The sequence below is a fragment of the Capsicum annuum genome, chromosome 12 (assembly GCF_002878395.1).
Source record: "Capsicum annuum cultivar UCD-10X-F1 chromosome 12, UCD10Xv1.1, whole genome shotgun sequence".
Lineage (NCBI taxonomy): Eukaryota > Viridiplantae > Streptophyta > Magnoliopsida > Solanales > Solanaceae > Capsicum > Capsicum annuum.
In genome coordinates, this window is record NC_061122.1 from 232,960,095 (window position 1) to 232,974,829 (window position 14,735).

A 14,735-nucleotide genomic window follows, 5' to 3' on the forward strand; every position below is an offset into this window, starting at 1 on the left:
CAACAAAAACAACGCTAATCTCATAAATGGAGTCTATACGAATATGATGTATTCTCGGCTCAAAAAGTCATGTAGTTACTACAACAACATCTACAACAAAAATAACACTAATCTCATAAATGGAGTCTAAGTGAATATGATTTAGTAGAAAGTTTATTTTCAATAGATCGTGTATAATATTTTTCAGAAAAAAAAAGGGGAGGGGAAGGGGGTGGGGGTGCGGGAATTAACGACCTTGGTAGTTGACTTGTTGACTTGTTTCTACTTTTAACTACCTACCACCTTATCACATTTTATAAACCAAAAATAACAACCATTTTCCGATCACTACCACCGCCGTCCGTCCATCGGAAAATATGGAAGTAAACATCCTCAAAACCACCACAATTTGCCCTTCTCAGTCGCCTTTCGGAGAAAATCATGTTCTTCCTCTCTCCCACCTCGACACCGACAATAACCTTAATCTCACTTTCCGTTACCTTCGTGTCTACCTCAACCATCCGACCCAACAAAAACCCGACGACCCGTATGAAGTTGTCACCTCTTCCCTCTCCGCCGCTCTCTTCCACTACTACCAATTCACTGGCTGTCTCCGCCGTCGTCCATCGGATAATCGTCTAGAACTTTACTGTCAAGTGGGAGACGGAGTTCCGGTAATTCTGTCGGAGGTTGATTGTAAGTTGGAGTCAATCAACTACTTGGATGATCCAGATTATAGCTTTGCTCAGAAGCTGGTAACGTTGGATTTTTGTTTAAATTAAATTAAATACTTACTATAATTTAATGAAAAGGTGTCTTTTCAAGTTCATAGTTGATGATTCGCGGAAGAATTTCTTCAGTATTTATTAGTGCAGAATTCTATTGGCTTGTTATATCCACTAAAATTATTTGCATAGAATTTTATAGCAATCTCGCAGAGGGGAGGGATACAACTTTCCCCAAAGAAAAGGATCAAGTTCATAGTGGATGTTTTGCAGAAGAATTTCTTTACTATTTGCTTAATGTTGAGTTTCATAGGCTTGTCATATCCACTAAGGGGTCGTTTTGTAGGAGGGAGGAGGAATAACTAATTTGGGGTTTAATTTTAGATGAGCTTATCACATGTTTGGTTGGGATAAAATGCATGGGATAACTCATCCGTGGATTTGTTATCCTGAATTGTAGTGTTATTTTTATCCCTCTTTTGGGATAGTTAATTTCAGGATAACTAGTTTCCCAACTAAACGACCCTAAAACTATTTGCGTACAATCCCATAGCAATTTCGCAGAGGAGAGAAAACAAATATCGTTTTTTAGGAAAGCATTTCGTGCGTGTTTCAGGCGTTCATATTGTTAAACCTTAATCTTGTGTTCATCTTCGTATATTTTGTGTTCATGGAACATATTTTCCTAACAGGTACCCGACCCGAAAGACGATGAGGCATTAACCCGGCCTTTGATACTACAGCTGACCCGGTTTAAGTGTGGTGGGTGGGTTTTTGGAACGGCGGTTCATCACGCGATGTGTGATGGAATGGGATCAACTTTGTTTTTTCATGCTATGGCGGAGATTGCTCGTGGGGTGAATGTGAATGTCACGATGATTGAACCGGTTTGGGACCGGTCGAGTTTGCTTGGACCGAGGAAGCCACCGCGAGTTGAATTCCCGGTTCATGAGTTTCTTAGTTTGGACAGGGATTCGGTTCCGTATCTGGAATCAGGTAAACCTGCGGTTCGGGAGTGCTTTGAGGTGAAAGATGAGTGGTTGGACCGGCTAAAGGGGTTTCTTCATGAGCAGTCTGGTTCGACTTATACAACTTTTGAAGCTTTGGGAGCTTTCATATGGCGAGCAAAGTATGTTCTTTTCACTTAATGTCAACTTGATTAGTAGTTTTACAAATGAAGGGGAGCATTAAAGTAACAGGTCACGATTTCAAGCACCGTAAACAGCCTCTTGTAGAAATGCAACTTAAAGTTGCGTACAAGAAGCCCTTCCCTTGACCCTGCGTATAGTGGGAGTTTTAATGCACCGGACTACCCGTTTTAGTAGTTTTACTAACATTTTTGTGATTTTATAGTCGATTCCAACTTGTTTGTGACTTTCTACTAAAAGGGGTGATGACTATTGAGTATCGAACCGTCATAGGTTTATACTCATTAGTCACCACAAGTTCTTAAAGATAGTTCCTTTACCTTTTCGTCTTTTATCATTGTCATTTTGTAATTGCCAGAAATTTTATGAAAAGTTAGCCCGTCTTGGCTAGGTTTCATGTTTTAATATCTACTAGGCAGGACTGATCTATTAACTTATGAAACAGGGCAAAGGCTTCTAAAATACTAGATGATGAGACGGTGAAGTTTGCCTATCTAACCAATATCAGAAGAAAAGTGAAGCCACCACTGCCAGCAGGCTATTGGGGCAACGGCTGTGTGCCAATCTACGTTCAGCTCCTGGCGAAAGACCTCGTCAATGAACCCATCTGGAAAGCAGCAGATGCGATCAAGAAGAGCAAGAACATCATCACGGATGAGTATGTTCGTTCGTTCATTGATTTCCAGGAGCTGCATTATGATGAAGGGATCACATCAGGGAATAGAGTGAGTGCATTTACTGATTGGCGACATGTTGGCCATGAGACGGTTGATTTTGGGTGGGGTGGCCCTGTGACCGTCTTCCCTCTGTCTAAGCACTTAGTTGGGAGTGTTGAACCTTGCTTTTTCTTGCCGCATTCTTCCGCTACTGAAGGTAAGAAAGACGGTTTCAAAGTCTTGGTCTGTCTGCAAGAAGAAGCCATACCCGTTTTCAAGGAAGAGATGAAAACGTTGGAGCATGGGCTTTCTTGATGTTTTGATAATGTAATATTTGTTGCTCTATAATAGAAACTGTGTTGTGTGAAGGCTAAGTGGGAGGTAAAGAAGAAAACCATAAAGTGGTGTTGTTCAATCGAGTTTGACCTATAGGTCACGAGTTCGAGCAGTGTAATTAGTCACTTATGCTTGCCCTACAATACATCCCCTTGGGGTGCGACCCTGCAAAGATACTTCGTGCTTGGGGACCTTTGCTTGAACGCAAGATGAATATAAATGAAATTTATACTCTTTAATGCTACAAGTTGGCATACAGACACTTGATGGCTAACATAAATAAGTCACTAGCATACTAGTGTTATTAAATAATGATAACATCATACACCAAAGATTAGTTGAGTACGTTAGCTAAAGTTTACTCTGTATCATAAGATGTTGCTTCCACTGCTCTCTTAGAACCCTCCTCAACAACTTATTTGAAGCTGTTCGAGGGAACATTGGAACTATCTTTACCGCGCTCACCTATTAATCAAACGAAAAAGAAAGAAATTTCCCAGGTCTGTTTACTTGATGACGAACAAGTATGTAGCGAACTTGAAGAGGTACAAACCTTGAATAAAGGATTAAGATTGCTTTGAATGACTTTTGAGAATCTTTTCTTCAGTGTGTCTGGTGAAATAACCATCCCCTCCTCTTTGAGAACCACAAATATAGCCAACTGTTCTGGACCACCATTTGGTGGTGCAGCACTGACTGCAGCAGTTTCCACGACACTCTCATCAGCACGATCACAAACACGCTCAATTTCTATTGAGCTTGTCTGCAGGTAGAAAACAAGATTTGATTCGACTACTGTTCCATAAAGCTTCAGCAATGTAATAAATTCAAACACATGAACATGATTATAAATTTGTGTTTGTGTTCTGGTCTCAAGTCATAACTAGTGCTGTCTATTAGCAACCAGGACAGTAAGAGCAGCTTTGTTGAACATCTACGAGAGGAAAGGAATCTCAATAGCATATAAGCGCGCAAGCTAGCAAACTCGGGTTGTAGTTGTACCTTTATACCTCCTAGATTCATGGTGTCATCAGCTCTACCGAGAACAAGAAGATAACCTCCAACAGTTCGCTTTACGATATCACCATGTCTCCTTAGTTGCTGGAGGAAAAAAACTGAGCATCAGTTATAGCAGCAACGACAGTGATCAAGTTACTTAAAAGCTAGGAAGAAAAGAACGAGACAATCACCAGTTACTCCAAACTTCAATTTCACATAGTTTTCAATAGTACAATGCGCCGTGTTGTGGGGTTAGAAAACTGTTTTCCTACGACATGAGCTTACCGTATCTTTGTACATCGGCATTCCCTCAAAGTACACCTTCTCATGATCAGCATTCAGCAATCTATCAGTAGCTCCCATTTGGGTAGGAAACAAGCCAATTTCGCCAACACAAGCTTGGTCATCTGGCTGGAAACAGATGACGATAGTTAAAATGACAACGGATTCAAAAAAGATATTTAAAATGCTGTAAAGCTCTCTTACATAAGGGCGCCCGTCTTCATCTAAGATGACGAAACCTGTGGACATTGTTGCAGAGCTAAATGCTCCAAAAACTTGTGGTTGAAGAAGGCTTCCCATAATGTAAGATGACGATAGCTCTGTGCCTCCACAGCATTCAATAATGGGTTTATAGTACACCCTTGAAGAAAGCCAAAGGTCATCATCAACATTAGAGGCTTCTCCAGTACTAGCAAACATCCTGCAGATGCTATCATGTCAGATTATCGCATAGAAATAGATCTTATCGTTAGCACTTGAACTCACGGAGCACCTTATCCTTGTCCAGTCGAGGCCTTCCATACAGCCAGTACTTTTCCAAGTCTTCACTAAGCTAGGGACAGTCCCCAAGACAGTAACTCCTGCATCCTACCAACACATGGAGGGTAGCGAGAATAAATAAAATTTAGAGAAGCAAGCTTAGCTGAATTAGGTTATTACACAACGTGATCAAGAGTAAAATTTGGTTCATTAGGAAATTGTGTTGCCGAGAGACACTTGGCCGACACATTAATGGGCACAAACATTCACCCATGTGACCAGGAGTAACGGGTAAAGTTGTTGCCATGTGACTAGGAGGTCACGGGTTCAAGCCTCGGAAACAGCCTCTAGCAGAAATGCAAAGTAAGGCTGCGTACAATACAACCTTGTGGTGGGACCCTTCCCCGGACCCTCCGCATAGCGGGAGCTATAGTGCACTGGGCAGCCCTTTTTAAACATTCACCAAAAGATGGAAGTTTCTCTTTGCATAGGAGATTCAGTTCATCACCTGCACAAATTTCCCAAAACCATGGCCAAGAGGAGATCCATGATAGAGAGCTAGAGTTGCACCAGTTAGAAAGCAGGAGTACAGTAGAACTGGTCCCATCACCCACCCCAAGTTTGTGGGGTAGCAGTAAACATCTTTAGCATGAATATCAAGATGAGCCCATGCATCAGCAACACATCGAATGGGAGACAGGTGAGTCCAAGGTATTGCTTTCGGATCTCCTGACGAAGGCCAAAAGGAACAACAGAATCAACAAGATACACAAAATGCCATAGCCAAAAGTAAATTATGTGGTCTCAGCAAAGGCAATTTACCTGTAGTTCCCGACGAGAATAGTATGTTGGTAACAGAATCTATGGATTGATAAACGGGAAAATAATAATTTGGCCTGCCAAAGAAGAAAACATTATCAACTCTTCTTCTCTTTCTTTTTTTACAGCAAAGGCAAATAAAGATATTATTCGATCGCTGGCATCAATTCTTTATACATATTTTTTGCAAAATTTAGATACCCTGGGAGAACTGAGGAAGTAGAGAGTAAAAGACCAAATCCAGCATAATCCTGGATTGCCAATAAAAGTGTTATATATATATATATATATATATATTCACGATAGATGCACTGATTTTGAACTATAATCAGGGTCATGCACACAACTAAAAGAATTTACCGATTAGAGACATGAGAAAGAAAGTCATTATATTACCTGGGAAGGTGACCAACACTGGCAAGAAAATCCTTCCATGATAGATCTTGGTTCCTTAACTGGACTTGTACATCCTCCCCAGTTGCAGGAATTACAATAGCTTTAAGTGGAGCAGCTTCTACAACTCGACTGCAAGAGTTTGACGGCATGAACCATGTATTCACTATGTTCATGAAAGAATTATGTTTTTGTTTTTATCTTGCATGGTGAAGAATGTGTAATTTTTAGTTGGGAGGAAGATGAATTTTACTCATCACTTCCTTGAAGGGATTTCACCATTATCACAGTTTTAGCATCCAGCGTAAAATTAGTCACTTACCTATACAAGGGGAATCTCCGGCCTCCTCGCACTATGGAATCCTAAATTTGCATAAAGCTTAGATGTTAGAAATAATCATATACAAGTGAAATATAGCTCTACTGATATTTAAAATATAGCCATACAACATAGCCGGCCGGACTGCAACTCTGTAGAATTTGCTTTTAAGCTTGAGAGGCTAAGGGATGTGGTTAAGTCATAGGCTGGAGTTAGGAGAGTTTCGTGTAGCTTGGTTGGTAGGGCTAGGGTTGGGAGGAGGGGGGACCTTTTGTTGGTTCATGTACTTATTTGAGGTTGTTGTATCGTTGTTATTTTATCATGTTGTATGCTTGCACTATTTGAACACGGTCTCGGTCCTTTTCTTGAGCCGGGGGTCTATCGGAAACAGCCTCTCTACTTCTTCGGACTTTTTCGGATGTAGTGGTATGGACTGCATACATTCTACCCTCCCCAGACCCAACTATGCGGGAATATACTAGGTTTGTTGTTGTTGTTGATATTAACTCGCCATAGAACTGACTCATAGACAATAATAAAGCTGAATATCCATCCAAAACTTCATAACTCGTGATCAAAATAAGGTCCTACAAGTTGAATGTCTTTTTAAACATAAACTGGAAGCTAGAGATTTATTATTTGTATGTCTACGAAACTTCGAATCCTGTAACAATGTCGGATTGATCATTACCCAAAAGGGAATAACGGAAGAATCACACGGTTATGGAATTACCGACTTAACATGATATGGACATCTAGGACAAGTTGTTAAATACACAGAGAAAAAACATCTCTGGCTGGATTCCTATTCTTAACATTTCAATGCAGAAAATATTCTGTAAAGTGTTCCTGTTCATCTCGTCCATTGACAACTCCTTTGATTAAAATCTTATGCACACTAGAAAACAAAAAATACCTGTGTAAATATAGCCTTAGCATTAGGCACTCGTAAACGGGCTGCAATCTCCTTTGCAGCAAAGCTATCAGCAATTGATACTACCACAAATCCAGCAAGAACGATGGCCAAGTATATAACGACTGCTGTGACAGTCATTGGCATGTCAATGGCAATTGCATCTCCCTTTGAGAACATGTTATCCAGTGCATTTGCCACCATCCTGTGGAAGCAATAACGAGTTTTAAATGTCTTCTAAATTATGAAAAGAGTGATTATGAGAAGAAGGGAGCATGAAGGGGGACGTATAGAAATGTGTTTTTTACAAAACGACACCTTATGATCATTGTTGCCTGACGATAGCCTCAGAAGACCAAAACCAAAGGCAGGAAAATATATCGTGCGCATAACACCAAATGCAAGAAAAGAGTATAGTGCATGAGATGAACCACAAGAACAATTTAACCAGTGAATGGCTTTACATTCACCAGAACAAATTAGAGGACATAAACTCCATTCATCCAAATACGAAACAGAAAGAAGAGATATTACAACGTGGAGTCGGAGCTTACATTACTTGTTCTCTCAGCTGTTTCAATGTCATGCAATTAACTTCTTTATCATCATCCCCTTCTGCCCTCCATACAACGGCGATGCTATCATCCTGCTTGTTGCTGTAATTACTCGAACGAACACAACTATCGGCTATATTCAGAACTGAACCAGGAAGCCAATTTCCTCCACGTTTTGATTTGTCAGAGGTATCCAGGATGCATTTAGGGGCTTCCAGAAAATGAATTGGAAGTTCCTTTAGAACAATTGACCAGTAAATCTGAAAAGCATTCCAAATTATAAGCTCCAATTATGAACAGAATGTGGAATAGAATTCAGCAACCAGAAATTCAAAGTCAAAACTGGAACAAGAACTTGCCTCAGGATGCTGAACAGAAAACCTCTGAAAGTCTTTGAAACTTGAGATTGGATCCTTGTATGATGCTCCGAAAAGCTTTGGACAATGAGTTTCCATTATACGGCCCAAATTTGTGCATCTAGATTCATTCCTGCATACAGAGATAGCAGTTAATCAGCTGATAAAGAGCAAGAAGGTTCAGTTGAGATTTAACTAATATGCAACTCTAGAAACCAAGTTTTCATAACTATATCACTTTCAAGCAACAATGTAAAAAGTTTTCAGATAAAGAGAGTGCCACTGCTAAAATTATGTGTAAAATATAACAAAAAGTTTAAACTGTTTGATTGTGACATTTATGTCTTCAAGTTTTCTCCATTACCGGAATCAGGTTACTCTTCCTTGATCAAAAGTGTCTAGCCAGCCGGGAAAAAGACCCGTGAAACATATCAATTAAATGGACAGTTAACCTATGTCATCTTTCAAGTTTCAAGAATAACTTGGAAATCCATAGGAAGCAAGCCGGTGTGCAATTTTCATAGTATGATGGTCATACAGTCATATGGTAGCTGGTTAGAATTATGTCGGTATTTAGTAAGGCATGTAGCATTAGTTACGTAGGTATTAGCTATTCCATCTTCTACCCTGAATAAGATAATAAGCCAACTCCCTCATAACTACTTATACATGTATTAGTTATACGGGTTTCTATATTGCAAACCAAATGTCGTATTAATGAATAACTCACTTCCTAACTAGCTACCAAACATTGTATAACTTAATACAGAAATTAACACATGGATAAGCTACCACTTTACTAGCTACCAAACGACCGACCTAGTTGCAATAGGCTATATTGGATCTTCAACATACATTCAGCTTAGCTTACATGCAGATGCAGGCAATCACATCACAATAAACTTTGTCAAAATGACAATAACAGAAAGAGAATAATTTACACCTCTTATTAGTCCAAGAAAATTAGCTATCACAAACCCAATAATCATAGAACATGAAAAAAGATTATTCTTCTAAGAGTAAAGCATCTACTACCCCTGAACTATGACCAAATTTGCTACGACACACTAACTTCACGGGGGTCTATTACCCCCGAACTAAATTTTTGAGTATTTTTGTCATCTTTTTAGCTGACGTGGCACCTTTTGTCCGTCTTTTTAGTTGACTGGGCCCCATTTTATGTAATAAAGGTGTCACATCAGCACAAAAGCGTAACAAAAATACACTAAAATTGAATTCAGAGGGTAATAGGACCCTGTGAAGTTGGAGTGTGTTGTAGCAACTTCAGCCATAGTTCGGTGGTTACCGAATGCTTATCTCTTCTTTTAATAAAAGATAGATTGTTTTAGCATTCCACGAAAATCCATAAAGGGAAATATATATAAAGAGAGATAGAGAGAGAGAGAGATTACAGAGAAGGGAACCAGTAGAGAGGAGGGCCATTGTGATAGTTACGATAAACAGAGTAGTAAATGAGCTGGTGCAGTGAATGAGGGTGTGATGGTTTCAGCAATTTCCTAGCAGTGATCTCATGCCATAACTCCTTTTCACAGAAACCAACTTCAGCAATTGCAGCTTTCAGCTTTGCCATCAAACATTTAGCCTCTTCTTCATCTCCTACTCCTACTCTTAACAAATCTTCCAACCCAACTTCTTTTATGCTCTTTCCCATCTCTCTCATCAGTACAAATACAATACAAAAATGCTCATTTAGAGTGTATTTTTCACTTATTTATACTATCCATATGTGGATTATATGATAATATTCAACTCATTGTATAGAGTGTGTGTTACTTTTTAACTTTAATAATAGAGGTAGAGGGGTTGGGCAAGTAGGTAGGTGCATGGGGTTAGTTGGAGCATGTGATTTTAAATGGACGAACGTGGTAGGATTATGCCTAACTTTTTTCTTTCAGCAAACACCCTTGTTGGTGAACTACTTTTCTTTTTAAGACATTCCAATTGAGCACCTGAAAAAGGAGACAGTGTGTGTGTGAAACACGTGTTCAACTTAACGATACTACCATCTTTAATAAAACTTACCAACAAGTTCAAAGAACTGTTCTATTCAACTTTCCTTTCGCTTCCAAAATAATATCATCCAGAAAGCTCAAAGAATATAAGCGCATGCAAATCGAGATCAATAAATTAAACTGAATAAAAGAGTTGATCAAAGCAAACAGATTGTAAGTGAATGGATCGAAGTGAAGAGAGGCAACAATAGCAATATACTGAGTCTCACAATAGTCAAATGCCACACATGAAGAAAGAGCAATGTTATCCACAATCCATAAGTACTACTAATAAGGTACAAACAAGCAAAAGAGGCAAGTTGAGAAAATAATCCCATATGGAATGTCACTACTGGCAACTGCTGAATTCCCATGGGAAAACTAATTAAACTGAAAATCACATCACGACGGTCAAACTACAGCATTCGCCCTCGGAAGGAGAGTTCAGCGTCAGCGCCTTGGGGGCACGTTGCTGTCGGGATTCCTGGAATAACGAACGGCATCAGGGCTCCTGCTATGGCTTTGACTAGGGCTCCGCCTCCTGCTGTGACCCCTAACTGGAGAACGTGCTCTAACTGGACTCCGGCTGTGACTCCTGGAACCATAAGGCGGAGCATGCTCCCTGACTGGACTCTGACTGCGGCTTCTTGACCCATTGAATGGTGGAGACTCCTCCCTTGGAGGGGATTGTGAATATGATCTCTCGCGGCTGTATCTTTTCTCTTCAGGCGAAACAGACCTACAACAGGAGGAGATATATACTCATATCACAAATCAGAGATAGTATGCTACCAATGGATAAAGCAGGAGCAACAACATCCGGACCAAATTAATAAACCAAGGGTTTTCAAGTACGAATGTGAAAGCAAATATGGCTTGAGTTTCAGCAAGTTTCTATTTTATGGATAGGATGAAGCAAAGAACTCTCCCAAACGCTCTAAGAAAGTTCGAAAGATGAGGGGGAAAAAGCCAGAGAAGTTCATTTTCCATCAATCACCACAAAATTTCAATTATATTACCTTTAGTGTCTAACAATCATACCTTGAATATTGCCTTCTCTTAGGTGGAGAGTAGTAATTACGGCCACGGGGAGGCGGAGATCGTGAATACCGAGGAGGGTTATGATACCTAGTGGGGGTACCTCTCCGATCATAGTTGCGGCCACCCCTACCACTAAAAGATAGTAAATTATAGTGTTAAACATCTCATGAAAGAAAACATATGGCAATCCTTTTTGATAATGAAATTTGAGAATTCTTATAGGCACTAAAATGGAACAAACATATAAATTTGTGACTAGCAAATTAGCCATTTGGAGAACTTAACTCAATCTTCATTGAAATCCATGCTTCGCAAAAAGGGATTTAATAACGAGAAGAATACAGGAAATGTAACAGAGGCTTTACAACTCTATTGCCCAAGAATTTGATAAGAGCAACAGAAATGACTTGCTAAAAGAGAACATCCTAAACACAAACAAATTCATCCTTTAAGATAGTAGTTCACATAACCAATTTTAGCACTAAACCACATGAAGCTACTGCTCAAGTACACATAAAGTTCAACAGAGAATTCAAGAATGAGCAAAAATATTACAAAGAACTACCTTCCACGCTCCCTAGCTCTCATTTCTTGAGGCTTTTTCCTGTTCTCCTCAGCAAAAACTACGGTCAGTGGCCGACCTTGAAAAACCTGACCATCCATCTGATACTTAGCTTCTTCTGCATCAGCAGCATCCAGATATTGGATAAATCCAAACCCCCTTGGTTCGCTGTGAAGTAAAAGAGAAAGGACAAGCAAGAGAAGAGGGAACACAAGAAAATGAGTTAGGCATCATTGAATTACAGTACGATTCACCAAGTGGGTGTTAATCCATGCTACAAAACTTGAGGGCTGTTTGATATCCTCTTTAGAATATGACAGCACGCAAATTTGAGTTTCAGAATTGTAAGGCAACTCTGACGGTTAAACTTACCCCAACAATTAGAATTAAAACAAAAATATTCTAAGAGAAAAAAGTGTGCAGTAAGAAGAGACTTGCCTAAACACTTCCAATATTTCAAAACAGCCCAAAAACAATAAAACTAAAATAATCCCCATAACTCCGACGCCTTGATAAGCACAGAAGCAAGCACATGGCTGCTGACCTTGCGTGTATCAGTTTAAAGATGACTTGAAACTCTTCAAGACGTGAAATCTTGAAATCTTCACATCCTATTGATATCCATATTCCTTCCAATCTTCACTACCATTAACATCACCTTGAACTCTTACTACTTGATTGATTGTCAAGAGCTCTCTTACTACTTGAAAGTGTCAACAGAACTCTTACTACTTGATTGAAGTCTCCCAAATATCACTGCTACATCTCAACAATTTTAATAAAGTGTTACCCATCACGACATAACAAAGAGTAAACAACAGAACCCAATATAAAATAAAAAGTAAACAAACCTCGGCAGAGATTTCTATGTCAAACTTGAAAATAAAATTTGAAAAAACTGATGTAAATTGACTCTCAAATACTAGATTATAAAATATTTAGTTCCAGAACATGAAAGGGCATATGTTGGACTGTATAGGACAAAGTATCTAACTAAAATATGATATGTCTTAAAGTAATAACTCCCTCGCTTGTTTATTCTCTCTTCCTTTCTTCTTTCTTCTTCTTTTAAGGAGGGAGAAGAATTGTGCAGATAAAGACAATGCAAAACAAGCTCACCGAGTGTAATAGTCCCTCGGCAAGTAAATGTCCTTGACAGGACCAATTTGCCCAAATGGCTTTTTAAGGTCTTCTGGCCTGCACACAAACAGCAAAGTAAATGGAACGCCGGGCTACATGCAAAAATTCATGGAACACCTAAACCTAACTTCATTTAACTGAATTAATCATAGGAATTATAACAGTGTATTAGGACCAATTAGCTCCCGCTCAAATAGACAAGAAGAAGGTAAGTAGCTCCTACAGATGGCTCCAAAGAGAGGATACATTTCATTTGGTTAACATGCTTCGATCTTATTTTGGCCCTGCTTCTATTTGTATATCTAGGGGATCTCTCTATACATATAGATTTTTTTTATTGGATGATACGATCGGCTAGCCGTAGACGCATATTAGCTACACTCGATGCTGTTGGATCAGATCTTTTGGGAAGCTTTTGGACCTAGCGAAAAGGGCTCTAAGCCTTCACGCAAGCAAGCGCCAGAGAAGCAGAGCACGAAGCTACCGCTTCCCCCAACCGACTAAAATACAACAGTCGCAACCTACTTTGATTCAAAATAAAGGCGAAGGGTTTGGCAACAAGCAAACGGCTTTCTATCATAGTTGCAAGGGTTCCACCAAATCTTAACTACTTAAGTACCAAAGGCTGCTTTCGGTGTTGTGGCCCCAAAACAAAAATCCTATGCATGTTTTCTACTTTATGCACATAGCATCCATTACAAGTATGTAATCAATCACGCGTCCACAAAGAAAAAAACAGCCAATGAATTAAGCTAAAAGAAATGAGCCTGGTATGCTTCAAGAAAGAAAAAAGTGATAAAATGCATACCGACAGTCATGGCGAAGATTGCGCACTAATAGAGTAGTTGGTTCATCTCTGCTACGACCACCATAGTGACCCCCCCTGGGGATTGGGCTCCTTCCTCTCCTTCCATAACCTCTTGGGGGTGATGGGCTGTAACTTCTTCCCCTCATTTGCACCAAATTTGTCAAGATCTATCATAAGTTCATAGAATTAGAAGACTAATATATAGACAAAATTAAAAATACAAAAACCAACATAGTTAAGAAAAGGAGGCTTTGTTCCTGAGAAAAAAAAAAGAATGTATACCCGACCTTGTTCAAACTTATCATTATAAAATGCACCCATAAGCATATGACTAGCCGTATCAATCTACTTTATCATGTTGTAAAAAGTAGTATCACAATCCTTATAATCATAAGAACGTTCATATTCCTCCATTGGCTCCACCTAATTAACTATGTTATTTGTACTCTTCAAAAATGCCTAAAGGGTGCATGTGCAGCATCGAAAGTGATGAGTCCACGCAACTTAGCCCATAAGCATATGACTAGCAGTATCAATCTACTTTAGGATGATGTTATAAGACGTATTATCACAATCCTAGTAATTATAAGAATGTTTTGCATCATATTCCTCGATTGGCTCCACCTATTAACTATGTTGCTTGGACTCTTCAAAAATGTCTAACGGCAGCGTGTCAAATTCTCCCAAAGTAGTGTATTTTTGAAAAATCCGACGCAACGAAGGTCCAAGCTCCTGTCTAACTAGAACAAGAGAGAGTCAAAGCATTTTTTTTTTCTTTCTATCTATGGGGTCCAAACATAATTAAGTTGGAAAAACACAAACAAACGAACAAGACTATCAAAATACTACCACAATCATTCATATAGGGTAATTAAGACCCACAACAGTTGAGCTAGCTATCAAGATGAGGTTTTTTTAAAGACAAAATCATTCTCAAAATTGATAAGTAGTTATCCAGATTCTCCAGGCATCTAAAGCGAAGAGTATATTACATACATACAGGGTATAAGAGAGAGATATGGCTAACCAAAAGATTTGCACAGAGAGAGAGAGAGAAACAGAGCGTTGAGAGTAGAAATTCAGCTGAATGCGCGTTTATTAGGGCTATCGCTATATATATATATATATATATATATATATATATAATACTCCGGTACCAATTTATGCAGAGTAGTTTTACTCTATACGGATGCTGAGAAAGAAATATTTTATG

At 39.2% G+C, this 14,735-nt stretch overlaps 3 protein-coding genes across 8 annotated transcripts; 1 reads left to right on the forward strand and 2 right to left on the reverse strand.

The window, feature by feature from the left end:
• Positions 1 to 3,088, forward strand: LOC107850168 (fatty alcohol:caffeoyl-CoA acyltransferase). The gene is made up of 3 exons (XM_016694583.2): positions 1 to 734; positions 1,397 to 1,833; positions 2,298 to 3,088. The coding sequence occupies exons 1-3, from the start codon at positions 357 to 359 to the stop codon at positions 2,821 to 2,823; spliced, it is 1,341 nt and encodes a 446-aa protein (XP_016550069.2). The 5' UTR covers positions 1 to 356; the 3' UTR covers positions 2,824 to 3,088.
• LOC107850167 (probable CoA ligase CCL12) lies at positions 3,055 to 10,019 on the reverse strand. Its single transcript, XM_016694582.2, has 14 exons — positions 9,372 to 10,019; positions 7,963 to 8,092; positions 7,604 to 7,863; positions 7,053 to 7,254; positions 6,140 to 6,180; positions 5,821 to 5,949; positions 5,428 to 5,501; positions 5,114 to 5,334; positions 4,619 to 4,713; positions 4,330 to 4,546; positions 4,129 to 4,254; positions 3,847 to 3,945; positions 3,398 to 3,607; positions 3,055 to 3,309 (listed from the first exon to the last, which is right to left on the reverse strand). The coding sequence occupies exons 1-14, from the start codon at positions 9,638 to 9,640 to the stop codon at positions 3,196 to 3,198; spliced, it is 2,187 nt and encodes a 728-aa protein (XP_016550068.1). The 5' UTR covers positions 9,641 to 10,019; the 3' UTR covers positions 3,055 to 3,195.
• Positions 10,020 to 10,164: 145 nt separating this feature from the next.
• LOC107850169 (serine/arginine-rich SC35-like splicing factor SCL30A) lies at positions 10,165 to 14,735 on the reverse strand. 6 transcript variants are annotated; one of them, XM_016694584.2, is made up of 6 exons: positions 14,550 to 14,735; positions 13,523 to 13,689; positions 12,694 to 12,771; positions 11,578 to 11,742; positions 11,013 to 11,144; positions 10,165 to 10,710 (listed from the first exon to the last, which is right to left on the reverse strand). In XM_016694584.2, the coding sequence occupies exons 2-6, from the start codon at positions 13,666 to 13,668 to the stop codon at positions 10,422 to 10,424; spliced, it is 810 nt and encodes a 269-aa protein (XP_016550070.1). In that variant the 5' UTR covers positions 13,669 to 13,689; positions 14,550 to 14,735; the 3' UTR covers positions 10,165 to 10,421. The 6 variants fall into 6 exon arrangements, with proteins under 6 accessions (XP_016550070.1, XP_016550071.1, XP_016550072.1 ...); XM_016694585.2 differs by having other exon boundaries at positions 14,523 to 14,643; XM_016694586.2 differs by having other exon boundaries at positions 14,519 to 14,619.

Coding starts and splice junctions, on each gene's coding strand:
- LOC107850167 (XM_016694582.2), bottom strand. CDS start 9,640: ATGAGAGAGATGGGAAAGAGCATAAAAGAAGTTGGGTTGGAAGATTTG. Junction 8,093..9,371: donor CTCTACTGGTTCCCTTCTCT/GTAATCTCTCTC, acceptor CTCTGTATGCAG/GAATGAATCTAGATGCACAA. Junction 5,950..6,139: donor CGGAGATTCCCCTTGTATAG/GTAAGTGACTAA, acceptor AAACTCTTGCAG/TCGAGTTGTAGAAGCTGCTC.
- LOC107850169 (XM_016694584.2), bottom strand. CDS start 13,668: ATGAGGGGAAGAAGTTACAGCCCATCACCCCCAAGAGGTTATGGAAGG. Junction 11,743..12,693: donor CCGAGGGACTATTACACTCG/GTGAGCTTGTTT, acceptor TTTACTTCACAG/CGAACCAAGGGGGTTTGGAT. Junction 11,145..11,577: donor AGAGCTAGGGAGCGTGGAAG/GTAGTTCTTTGT, acceptor ACTATCTTTTAG/TGGTAGGGGTGGCCGCAACT.
- LOC107850168 (XM_016694583.2), top strand. CDS start 357: ATGGAAGTAAACATCCTCAAAACCACCACAATTTGCCCTTCTCAGTCG. Junction 735..1,396: donor ATAGCTTTGCTCAGAAGCTG/GTAACGTTGGAT, acceptor TTTTCCTAACAG/GTACCCGACCCGAAAGACGA. Junction 1,834..2,297: donor GCTTTCATATGGCGAGCAAA/GTATGTTCTTTT, acceptor CTTATGAAACAG/GGCAAAGGCTTCTAAAATAC.